Genomic DNA, 13,600 nt, shown 5'->3' on the forward strand with positions numbered 1-13,600 from the left:
ATTTGCTATTCTTGAAAATACTTCCCTCAACTTTCTAAAAATCATCTTAGAAATTGTAGCCTGCTACATCAGAGGAAAATAATAGAAATAATACCAAATACTAATTTAACAAAATTTTTTTTTATTTGCCTTTTAGGTACTCCCTTCTGCTGACTTTATACATTGAACTGATGCAGAGGTTAAAAAAATACAAACTCATACATAGCTTTTGTCACCAAAACTTTTCTAAAGTAAAAGCTTCCGGCATTTAGCCTAAAAATAAGCCATTGTATATTGCTCTCTTTCTGCAGTCCTCACCTGTCCTTATTTATTTAAGTCTGAGACAAAGAGTTTAAGTGATTCACACATGACTTAGCAAATCTATCAAAGTCAAGGTTTAATAAGCTCAACAGTGTATCCCATTTCAACTTCTAGAATCTAACCCTTTTTGTAGGCCTTATTTTTCTGGCACTAAAATCAATGGCAGAATAATTTGTCCTGATTGACCCCATCTGTGGGCAATGGATTTTCTCTCAAGAAGTCGTATTAACAGTAGACATTATTTTCACTTGGACTTTAAACAAATCATGAGTATAGGCTTCAAGTGCTTAAATATACAAAACTGCTGAACTATATAATTTTACACTACTATAGCAGCTGGCCCATGCATACATACTTATGCTCAAACTTGAATTTCAAGTTCTACTTCTGTTACTTGATAACGTGACTTGTTTTCTTAAGATCCAGTAAGAAATACTGATAAGGGTTTTTTTGGTTGGGTGGGGTTTTTTTAGAGTTTCTGTACAGTTTCAAAAGACGGTCTAAATCTTGCAGAGTTCTGTTGAATTGTAACAACTAGTGTCATAGTTCACCGTTTTTGTTTTCCCAATTGTTGCATATTTTCATTCTTAGTAAAGCACAGAGATAAAACAAAGACATAAGATAAATTTTGTCCTGCCTCAGCACTAATCTAAAGCACGTGAAATTCAATATTCTGTACTGATGTGAGATCTACATATTTTAAAGCTTTAAATTTGCACGTTTAAAGCATCCTAAAAAACTTTAATTTAAATTAGTATTGCAGATATTTTATTGTGATATTGTAAATAATCTAAACTACTGAAGTAGTAGTAGTAGTAACAATAACAACAAAAATCAACATGATGTTTTAGTAAGTTTACTGTTGAAACATCAGCAACCAACTTCCTTAGAACGTGCAACATTTCCTGAAAGAGATAAGTATTTGGAAAAGTGCCTGACAATTTTTTATTTTTGCTTTCTGGGCTGATTATACATACGAATAAAGTATATACTCACATGGGTTTGCAAATGCACCAGTACCTGTATCCATAATGGTAACTGTTTACAAAGACCTTGTAGAACAGCTTGAGTATGCCTTCACTTCTCATCCCAGTCTCACATGTTTTCATATCGCCCACCTTTGTATGCTATTAACATAGGGGCTTTACATTTGAGTAACTTGTATAAAATTAAATTACATGTCTACATGAATTTCAACTGAAACAACTTAAAAGTTCTTTCCAGAAATGTGCAGATGTACATGCTTTCGAGCAAAGCAATTCTTAGCTTTCCTTGTTCATATAACTATTATTTTGCTCCGAAAATGGTACTATTTAAACCCATGGAATGACTCATGAAACTATTATGGAAAACGCCTAAAAACAGCACACCTTAATCCAGCCAGGACATCTACACTAATGGTAAGTAATATAGAGTCAAAAGGGCAAATGTTTTAATAACAAATATTTTTGCAATTTATAGGTACTAGAAAAATATAGATATTGAGGTATTTGCTTGTTACTAGGCTAAAAAAAAAATCTCCTCTTTCATGTATCTATTTTTTCATTTTAAAATGCAGCCTTCTCTGGCTGTTAAAACTAAAATCTCAGGTTGTTAAAACTAAAATCTCAAACCTAATGCTTTAATTTAGCTGAATGTTCAATTCATTTTATACTAAAAAAGGAATTACTACTCAATTTATAATTGTTTTGACTTCTGCAAAATTCTGATGATCTAATATTATGATAAATTATACTTTTAAATTTCGTATACTTACGTTTATTCATATAAATTTAAAAAGCTACATGACACTGGATATCATAGTATTTCAAAATATGACTCTTACCAGCTGGCAACGTGTTGAAAAGGTAAGGGCAAAACACAAACTTCTATTACTGGGATAGTCAAGTTAAGGAACATTCATAACCAGGGTTGCTCATAGCCAACTTTAGATACAGCATTAATTTGTTCCAGGAAATATATTAAATAAATAAATAGATAAAAGCCATGTGCATTGCATGTAATACTCTTAGTTTTGTCAAGTTCTGAAGGCAGGCCTACTCAAATGCGTAAATGCATAATCTGCTGCATTTTTTACTTGATGAGTTCCAATGATCGTAGCAGGCTCGATTTAGTTCTGAGATACTGCGTGTAAACTCTTTGAACATGAAAAGAACAATATGATGGTGACATAATAAAATACAGTTACCAGATCATGAATCAACCTAAGTCAATATTGTGTCAGTGATTTCAATACCTTATGCCTTGATAAAACTTCTGTTAGGAAAGATAGAAATTATATCATTTTCATTTCATACTAGGATTTAATAGGTAATGAGATGACCTAGAGAAAACTCACTTTTCTAAAAGTGCTGGCAGAACAGGAGTAGATGTTAGATTGCTTCTTCCATTACTAGGTGACTCAGACTGTAAGTGAAAAACAGCAATATATGTTACATCCATGAATTAATTTCAAATGAGTCTTCAGTAAAATGACAAAGTCAATGTGCTGCTTAGGTTTTCTTCCACACCCATGAGCAAGGTATCTGTAACACGGAGCTTCCAAATTACTCCCACTAACCACAGTAAAGTACAGACTTGCACATTTTCTGTGACATTCCCTTCTACCCTCCTTATTTTGAAGAAGACTTTCTTCTTCATATATTGATCACTGAACTGTGAAATTACTCTATTGCTTCTCTCCATATTATCCTAGGAATATAAGTTTCTTAGCTGAGTTTTTATTGGAAAATTTTAAACAAAAAGAAATCATAATAAATCATGGTAAAAAACCACACTTAGTTCCTGAAACAATTGACTCTGAGTACATAATAACTAAATTGCACAAACAGATTGTTTTCTTAAAACTAAAATGGATTTAGCTTCTCAGCAAACCCCCTCATTTAAATAGCCCTACGTTTTTAACAGAAAACTGCATAATTTTCAGGTTATGTGCCATCATAGCTCATCTCTGAACAGTTGGTGTACCTTGCAGTTTTTCTCCAAAGCATTTATATAGATTTATTAGGTTCAGATTAGATCCTCATTTAATTTATTAAAATTTTATAAACAAAAACTCAAGGCAGAGGCTGATAGCTCCACTGATCCCAGATCATCACAGAACCTCTAAATTTGTACCACATATATTTCTATACATTAAATATATGTTTTTCTGTTTAGTGGACTCTTTGGCAATGAAGAGAAGCAGTCCAATCATCTTCTATGGTTTCTAGTTAAAATTTCTCTCCTATAGTGGACAACTATTTTTACTACTTGAAACTTCCCAGTATGTTACTATAGATTAAAAGGCAAATTGCCTCAACTAATGTCTAATGCCTCTGAATCACCAGCTAGCCCTATTCAGCTCTGTGTCCAAAGTGATCATTTATGGCAGTAGATTCTGAAACCATATGTCCCTTACACAACAGAAATAACCTTTGTCCATCCCCTTCTCTAGGATGAAGTCAAAACAAGTTAAACCAATGAAAGGGCTTACATTTTTTTAGTAACTATGGCTTGGCCCCATGCAAAAGGGGTTTAGACAAAAAGTAGTGGATTCAAAATGTGGGTTTTACTTACCAGGGATGGCATTGAAGGTATGGGTGAAGCTGTTGGTGACTGACCAGGAATGTTTAAGGAGTTAAATTTAGGAACAACAGCAACACTGACTCTCCTCCGAGGCATATTCTGTGAGAAACAACATTTTTTTTTTCCTGTCATACAACAAGATAGACTGAAGAACAATTCTGCAAGTTAATGGGTGTGGCAAAGATGTAGGTTAATGTCCCTCAGGGGAAAGGAGAGATGGGAGCAAAATTAAGATAAATGGCTGTTAGGGCTGTGGTTTTCCCCAAAACTTCCTCTAGTACTGTCTGGTATGGCAAATGCTTAGTGTGAAATGAGGTGTTGTACAGGGATGCTACTCTTTTCCCTCCACACTGAAAGCCCAATAGTGTAAGTCACACAACAGGTATGTTCTGAGTTGATATTGTCAGTTCTTATTAGAGGCTATTATCTTTGGTTAAACCAGGTGGATAATGATACTGGGAAAAGTGCCAGTGTCACAATGACCCGAAAATAATGAAGTTACACATGAAACTCTTCTCTTGCTTTGTACCCATTATGATATACTGTACCCACTAAGATATATAATTATTTCTAAACCTACAAATTATAACTTTCAGAAACAATAACATCCGTTCCCTCCACTAAAGAGCAGTGCCTTCTTCCCCACCCTTGAGTTGTTAGATATCTATCTAGCATCATGCAACATTGCTTACATTTCCCAAAGACCATGGAAATTCTTTATATGATAAACACATGCTAGCTGTACACAATACATTCTAGCTCAAGTACAGATCATGTAAGTTTTTGCTGTCGTTAGGTAAGTAACCAAATGCTTCATCCTGTGATATACAGCCTAGTAAAATCTATGCTTCCAACTGAGTAAAAAATCCAAGCACTTATAGCATCTAACAGCTTCATCTTAGTGCATATCCAAACACTTCTAAGATTCTGCTCTAGATAACTTTACAGGAAAGTAGTTAAACACAGATTTAGTAAATATAGAGGAGTCACCTACTCCATGATTCTGGTTCTAGATGAAACCAACTATATCTGTTCATTAATGACAGACATTTACCTAATGAGCCTCTGAAAAACTATATTGGGGGGCCTGCAGCCATGTTATGCAGTTCATTCTAGTGTTTGCAGGTCCGTCCCCCCCCCGCCCCGTTATTATTTGGGGGGAAATTTTTAATATTTACAAATATTTAATATTTTTACTTGTCCTTGTTGAATTTCATGTTTTTGGGGCACTTCTTTTTCAACTTATCTGGATGTCATTCTGAAACCCAGTCTTGCCCTCAGCATGCTCTGTGCTCTAATTCTTTCTACCCAGCACTCAGAGGTGGCAGGAATAAACTAAACCTAAAGAACTACAACCCAAGCAAATAAAAAAACCACTTGGATTTTTGCAGAAATGGAACACTGGCCATGTTAAAGTTATTAATTGGTCAAGCCAAAACAATCTGAGATAATCTCTCACTCTGAATGCTTTGTCAAACCAAACAAGATACTTGGATGCTAACTGAAAAATAAGCCCCACGTAAAAATAACTGTTTACATCTAAGGTACTCTGAACATGATATAATTCTTAAGATAATGAAAATGGTATGATCATGGAATCCTGACTCGTATAGTAAGTTTTGATCCAGTGTTCAGCTTCCTTACTGAGGAACTAGAATAAAGCACAGGACCTAAGCCATTCTCTGGAGCACAGGTATGTGTCCTGGAATACAATTATTCTTAAATAAATAGGTCCCTTTATTCACAGCAAGCATTATCATTATTGCACAAAGACACACTTAATCATGTATTCAAAATTACAAAGCACTTGCACTAAATTACATGAACAACACTGAGAATTTACCAGCACTATGTTTTGAACACAGCCTATAGAAGTGAGCGTATATACACAGAGAAATTTCACTACATACAATGTTCCCTTCATTTTCTTTATATTGTAGAAATACCTTTCCAACAGTAAGAGACATGGATCTAGATGAACGAGGTACTCCATCTTCTGCATAAAAACAGTAGATAAAGAACAGTCTTAGACTATATGAATATCTATAAATAATACTAATAGAGCCCTTGCTTGTATTTCAAACAAGGTCTGTAGTTACTGCATATTTATCTGTCATACAGTCCTGGTCTCAATTACACCTGCAAAAGAAATTTGAAATAAGTGCAAAAAATTGAACCATTAGTATCTCTACTGAGATCAGGCAAAAGCCCACTATTTACCTCCATATACAAAGAAAATACTCATATTTCAGTTTCCAGCAAACTAGGAAAGAAAAGGTTGCAAAAAGAAAAAATCTTTTTAATAATGAAATTTTGCCATCATCTGTCATCTAAGAGGTATTTGCATTAAAACTGTAAAAGCTACGCATATGTGCAAGAGGCCAATAAAAATGTCATTGGATCTCATCAGAATTTGGTAAGTGATAGTGATTTTAAATTACTGTACGATAGCATTAAATATGGCTTATATGAAATATTTTAACTGTTATATCTGTAACTTTTTGAAATCTACTCTTGTAGATCAGAGCTTCATGAACAGGTTTCATGATACTTCACATTTATCATTAATAGCACCAACACCTCTCTGTATAAAGGCAAGATAAACCCTTAAATTTTTATTTTTTTTACCAGGTGCACCATAGCTTCTGCTAGAATTCTGATTGGCAAGTTTCTTGAACTCCATTAATTCAGCATGATCCTTTTCATATGTTCTTTTCAGATTTTCCACATACTGCATCATTACTTCTGTTGCCTTTGACATACGCTTCTCCTAAGGAAGAAAAGAGGGGAATACTCAGGTAACCGCTACATTTCTCAAACAAATAATTTGCCTCTATGTGGATGCTCCCTGCCAGGGCTAAATCTGGAATAGTTGTTCTTAAAGAAATATTGGTACCTCCATGACTGAAAATTCCTAAGCTAATTAGAACACAAATGCACATGCATTCATACATATCCACAGAATATCGTAATTTATTTTGTCATATATTTATATAGTCTGCCTGTGTGCCTGTCTTATTAGTTAGGTGGTATACGTACATTTGTTTTCAAATCCTCGAAGGTCTTAGTCACTGCCATCAGTCTAGTTACTTTAGTGGGCAGAGGCAACAGTCTTTAATCTGGGGGGTATTGCTGTGTTCTCATTTATACTTTCTCTGTTCTTATACTCTTTATAGTTGTCTGACTAAGCTATTGGCAAGGGCAGGCGACTGAACTAGATGAGCTTTTTGACCCAGAAAAGTTTTCTTATTTGTGCTGCACTGACTTTAAGTAAGTTTCTTGTGATGCAGCTATAGTTCTGAATAATATATATGCTCCTATTGTACAGATGTTGAATAGCTTCACGGGTAATCTTCTGTTTGAATTCTATTTCCAGACTGAAATGGTGTCTTATCCAACACTACAATAAATATCTTTAATCTGTCAAAATGGCAAATAAAATTCAAAGGGCTAATATAAACTCCAGCTAAGGCTGAAAAAGAGAAAGAGTGAACATGTGCAGCCAGGATACATGTTAGACACCAGCATGTTCTTACCTGGCGAACGGCTCCAACCATCTCAGCACGACTAGATAGTCTAGCAGCTAAACGCCGCAGAACAGCAATATCCTCCAATAGCTTCTGGTAAGCTTCTCTGTGTTCATAGTGATGCCATAAATGAGCTGAAGACTGAAGTGAAAATACATAAGCTTTATCATCATGTCTTGCCACTTTTATTTCAGATGAAGTAGCCTGAGCCACAGAAGTGGGGTAGAGATGCCTAGGCAGAGCTACACATGGACATATTAGCCCCAGACAAGTGCCATCACTACCACCACAGATAACCTAGAGAGTGCTGCTGCTCCGTTTTGGAATGGTGCTTCACTGCATACTGCAGGCACACCTTTCAAGGAGTTAAAAGAGGGCTAAGCATATTTGCAAGACTTTTTGTTTTGAAAGTAATGATGAATCATGCCTTGCTACCTGTGGACTTTACAAATGCCAAGTTTATTTGAACTAGTACTTAAAATGATTGACGAAACACAAAGAAAATTTTAATTCGCTGGGCACAAGGTGTTAAGAAGGCCATTTTCTTTCAGTTCCATGATACTTCACTTATTTGGAAACTAAGACATTATAGTCTCAAGAATTCAAAATGTGTAAGAGTAATAAAAAATAATATGGCCTGTAAATCAAATAGCAATTACAATTTCTTAACCATTTTTTGTCAATCAATATGAACATTTATGCACTGGATTAATATCATCACTTTGATAGCTCAGATTAATACTGAAAAGCATCAAAGCATATAAATTCCTTGGGATTAGTTATCAAAGCAAGAGTGAATTTAGATGTTTTATTAGCCAAAGCTTTAGTGAATACCTCTTCAACGAATGAGTTTTCTGTTCACAGAAAAGTTTGGTATGAGGAAACCTGATACAATTTACTTCAGACTTACAGGCAGACTTTGTGATGCTGGATGATTCCTATATTCTTAAAGTGCATTTTCAGGATGCACCAGTTTTGGCATTGAGGTTGTCTCTAATAATTAATCATTGTGTTGCCGTTCACACAATTCTGCCTTTGATCAGCTGCATTGTGCCCTAGTTCTCTGCAACCCCCCACTTGTATTATTGCAAGACTAAGTCAACACATTGAAATGATGTGTGAAAAGAATAACCTCTCTCCTCCTCTTTTTCTTCCCGCCTTCAAAAGAAAGGAGTGATGTGCAGTAACTTTTTGAGCCGAGTCATTTGAGAAATTGCATTTGTAGTGCAAACTTTTGGTGTAGAAACACAGCCAAGAGACTGATGAATCTGGTGCAATGACAACAATTGCAACAACAAAAAATTCTTAAACTTATTTATCACGGAAGCTAGTGTGATAACAAATTACAGCCAAAATTTGACTGCAAGACCCAAGAAGGCATAAGGGAATCTGTTTGAGAAAACCATGCACAGAATTTCAGATTTTCAGGTTTTTCTTGGCAACTGTAAGTTGCTTATTTTCTCAAACAAAACTGAAGTTCATGTAAATCAGCTTTCTCTTGAAGCTGCATTTTTGAATAAAACATCAATTATCACAAGATTGATAAAAAAAATCATAAAGACTGGTAAACTGTCATTGAGCCATATAACATATGCCTGTCCTACAGAAATTAAGATAACCTCCCACTGAGATTGGAACAAGTCTAGGTCTAAAATGATACAGATTATACAGAAGCCATCACTTCATTTAATTGCTTGTTATTTTATTCCATTGTATAGAACACAAGCTTTCATATGAATGGCAGTTTCCACTTTGTTATAAATTATGTAAAAAAGCTTGTAAAAGCCAGACTGTAGAATGTGAACTGCATAAAGGAGGAAAAAGCTGATCACATGTGTCCCATGCTGGCAACATGGTCCTTGGTGCCTAATTAGGGATTCTTAACAGAATACATGTCAAATCTAACAGACTAATTGCTTTCAGTTTCAAGAGCCCTTATACACTAGTTGTAACAATGTGTATGTATACAAAATACTATAATAAACAAAACCCTGAGATTTAATAGGTTGTTTCTGCTTGCTCTTTAAACAGAGAACAGAAGGAAGAGCGACAAAATATTCAAAACTTTTTTTTTCAGGAACAATTAATCTGTAAATGCAGATTTGAAATTCCAGATGAAAAGATCTTTTTTTAATTGTATCCTTTCTTGCCTGATGATGTTCTTGATAAAGTAAATGGGAGAATCACGTTCTCCTAACTATTTCTCAAAAGTATGGCAGCACCTCCTTGTAATATGCAAATTGGGTCTACAGGTATTTCATTTAGCAGCATGGTATCTAAGCATCCCTTCCTTTTTTTGGAAAAAACTGTGCACAGCACATAAGTTGATACATCTCTAAGACATATTTGTCATTTCAGTTAGAAAATCCAGAGAAAGCTGGCAAGGACTGAAATCTACTGCTGATAAAAGAACATCAGGGACAGCTGGAATGAAAGTGTATTCAGGCCCAAAACCTCATCTTGAGATCGTATGTATTCCTTAAGTAATCCTCACTGTTTCCTTTCCTATATCGCCTTCTACTATCTGCAGTTAAGGGGTCTTTCAAGTCACAAATCTCAGGCTTCAGGTCACTTCAGTATCTCACCTAACTGGACACCTCACTGAAGAAGGTCTTGCCCAGGAGAGCATGGATCAGTGCTTAAACTGCAGTTCTGAATGCTCTTAGCTTTGTCACAGGCTTATTCCAAGAACTGAACAGCAAATTCATAGTATTTATTCCTGAAGTCTGCTAGACGTAGGGCAACATCCTTTATGCGTTTCCAGCAATGGTAGCCCACTCTGGCAGAAAATGATCTCTTTTGTGTAAAGTGGTAGGCAGCTTACAGTAAGGAGCTCAAGCAGCAGAAAATGAAGTTTTGGGGCTGAATTTACAACAGGTATCAGCAAGCATAGCCACACGTATTTCAAATGTGTGTGCACTTTCATGTCCACTGTAATTCAGAAAAAGAATTATTGTTGTTTTCTTACCGTAATGGCTGCTTTAAAGTTTTCCAGTTCCTTCTCAGCATTCTCTTCAGTGAGATTTCTTTCTCTCTCTGCTTGGTTAATTCTAGATTCCAAGGTATAACTATCATTTCTAAAGGCCAAGGAAAGTTGTACAAATACATTCTGTTTGGATTAAAAAAGGCACTTTTAAATAAGTGTCACAATAATGTAATTTCCAATAACAAGTTATGAATAAGGTATGTGTTTAACAAACTTTGGTGATTAAATAAGTATTGAAACAGAAAATTGAAAATATTTTTTAAATTAGATAGTTTAAAAAAAATTACTTCTCTTTACTTCCTCTAAAATATGAATAAATGTGTTGCTGCCTCTTTTCCTGAATGTTTTTCTGGGAGATCAGTAGAGCAGAGACACAATGAAGGAAGCAGCCTACCAGAAGTATCAGAATCACAATGGATCTGTTTTCTAGCTGGACTTCCTCCAAGGGTCCCCAAGGTTTTAAAACAGATAATCTGTGCAGAGGAAGTCCAGGGATGAGCTCACCATTAGCATTGTTTTACCTAAGGGATAAACACCTATCACTGAAGCCAGCAAAAGATTAAGTGCTAACATTTTTATTCTCTTGCACCCTGTTTTTAAAGATTGTTTCTTTCTTTACCAAATGCATTATTTCTTAGGATTAAGACTTTACAAAGCACAAGGCACCAAGAGTTCCACTAGATTGGAGCTATGTAAATAAAGATCTTTTTCTTGACTAGTATATGAAAAAAGAGAAGAAACAAAGCCAGCAAGCTAAAGAGCAACCTACAAAAAAAAATTATTGGCTTGAACTGAAAAAGTAAAAATTATGTAAAGTAACTGCAAGATATCATCAAAAACTGCCCCAAAGCTCCTATTGGCCAGTACAAAAATGCAATTTAACTCATTTAGTTTCTGGTCTCATTTAATCTCAATTTTTTTACTACTTTAAGTAGATTATAGTGATTTCCAAAATGAATGCATATTTTATTACAAAGAATGGACAAACAAGTGTTTTATTTATTCCTACTCTAAGTCTTTTTACAGTTTATATTGCCTGGGACAATTGCCCATATTTCATAAAATTTTTCTTTTGATTGAGCTCAATATGGCTTTTTTCTGAGAAATAGTTTTTGGGAAAAAAAAAAATCCCATTACCTGGTTCTAATAACCACGCTTAGACTTACAGTAACCACTTAAAATTGAGGCATATGTCTAAAATAATGAGTTTAAGAACATACTTACCTCAACTTCTTTTTCAGTAAGTGGAGGGGAGCTAGAAATAAAAGCAAAAAATTCAGTTTAATTAGCTTTGTCTCTAAAAACAAAGCTATTGTAATATTTACTCAAGAAGAACAACAAAAGACATCCTCCCCTTAAATATTTTATGGTTTATTTTGGTGAAACCAGTATTTAATTCAGTTGTACTTGTTATGACTAAACCCCCTGGGTTTTTTTTAAAAGCAACAGCACAGTATCACCTGAGTATTGGCGAAAACATACCAAAGTTTCTGGCAACTGCAAATATCACTACATTGTGATAAATTGTGAGTACAAGAGCAAGACAGAAGTTACGCTTTTGGAGTTGCGGGTGACTTAATACGCTATACTTTGGATTATTATCTTTACCCATTTTCCTTCTGTTAACAGGTGAAACCTCATGATGTTGATCACATATGGGCAGAATTCAAAACCCAGCTCACTGTATACTGAACTATGCTGTTTTGGCTGCTAACTTTGTTAGAAGTTAGCTAACAATGATTCTGACAATGATTCTGACACTGACAAAATATACGTTTGAGTTTTATGAGTTTTCCACCACAAGAATGATTACTGACTGTACAAAAACTAGAAAAAGTTACCAAAATGCAGTTTCATAGAATACTATAAAAGAAATGAGATAGACAACATTATATTGCAAAACCTCACTTAAAGGCAGTCATCCCATGTGTTTGAATTTACAGGTTCTTAATCCTTGTAGTTGTTCCAAAACATCAGAGAGCTATTCAGTTTTATGCAAGTGAATAGAGATGACAAACATCTGAAAGAAATGACAGGACCTGTATATACAAATTCTAGTGGATGCCAGTGATAGGAATTGTGGTTGACATACCTATCATGTACTGTGCAGACAGGATACTTTCAGAAAATTCAAATATTATTGTAATATTCATTGCACCATTAATCCCAAATATAGAAATCAATGCATCTGGCATCAATGAGCAGCAGATTTTTCTTGTTGGGTAGAATAATATTGATACTTAGAGTAGTGACTAGAAAAAGGGATGCCAGTATGTCCCCTGTGTTGGAAAACCATTTTGTGCCTAAAGTATTAGTATTCCTATTACTTATTGTTATTCTAGGAGGAAGCCTACTAGAAAGAGTAGTCCTTCTAGAAGGAAGTTCAAGCATCTGTATATGTTATATAACACAGCACAGGATGCTAAAATTTATGTCTTTCCTTTGGCTGGGAACGTTCTGAGAAATTTATCATAAGAATGAAAAGTTATGTGTGTACTTGTTCAATAGATTAAGCCAACTGATTAAAGAATATTACCTGAAAAACAGAAGTTCTGTATATTATCTGATCCTCAAAGCAAGTTCAGCATTCACTTATTTTGTACTTAGCTATGAAATTACTTTTCAGTAGTTGATTACAATCAAGCAATGGTCTCTTAGAACTTCTTCATGACATGCATTCATTTATATAAAATGTTGTATGTAACAGTTCCTTCATGACAAATGTTAAGCGTTTATTTCATCTGCACAGAGAACACTTATTGACTGCTTCAAATCACTGAAGGCCTCTGGTATTTATACTATAAAAACACATGGGTGAATTTAGGAAAAGTTTTGGCCAAATATGTTTGGAATTGTTTTAATGTCTAATAAGCATTTTTGGTTATGGTTTTATCTCTCTCAAAGAAGAGGCTTATGCAGAAATATGGAAGAAGCTTAGCTTTGTTCTAATGCAATACAAAATAAAATATGCTCAGTCTCTAAAGTTACCAGTGGTGCAAGGTATGCAAGGCATGTGGTCATAAATGCTTCATTTGAGATTTCTTCCCTATATTTCTTGGGCCAGAGCAAAATATTTTCTGAAATTATGGACTTTTGTATAATTTTAAACATAAATCTTCCCCACAAAAGGAAAATTCCAATTAAATTCTGTCAAGAAAATGTTAAATTTGGATAGTAGTAAAGTCAAATCAGAATGAAAATTGGTATTTTTAAATGTCTG

General features: G+C 34.6%; 1 protein-coding gene across 2 annotated transcripts in view; it reads right to left on the reverse strand.

Moving 5' to 3' along the window:
• Positions 1-13,600, reverse strand: part of IRAG1 (inositol 1,4,5-triphosphate receptor associated 1) — a 126,859-nt gene that overhangs the window by 6,176 nt on the left and 107,083 nt on the right. For both annotated transcript variants that reach the window (XM_041129225.1, XM_030039703.2), the window contains 7 exons: positions 11,605-11,635; positions 10,363-10,503; positions 7,404-7,535; positions 6,496-6,637; positions 5,814-5,863; positions 3,859-3,966; positions 2,639-2,706 (listed from right to left, as the gene is read on the reverse strand). In XM_041129225.1, the coding sequence (XP_040985159.1) occupies positions 2,639-2,706; positions 3,859-3,966; positions 5,814-5,863; positions 6,496-6,637; positions 7,404-7,535; positions 10,363-10,503; positions 11,605-11,635 (672 nt within the window). The remainder of the gene's footprint in view (positions 1-2,638; positions 2,707-3,858; positions 3,967-5,813; positions 5,864-6,495; positions 6,638-7,403; positions 7,536-10,362; positions 10,504-11,604; positions 11,636-13,600) is intronic.

Source organism: Aquila chrysaetos, chromosome 16 (genome assembly GCF_900496995.4).
Source record: "Aquila chrysaetos chrysaetos chromosome 16, bAquChr1.4, whole genome shotgun sequence".
In the NCBI taxonomy this organism is placed as follows: Eukaryota; Metazoa; Chordata; class Aves; order Accipitriformes; family Accipitridae; genus Aquila; species Aquila chrysaetos.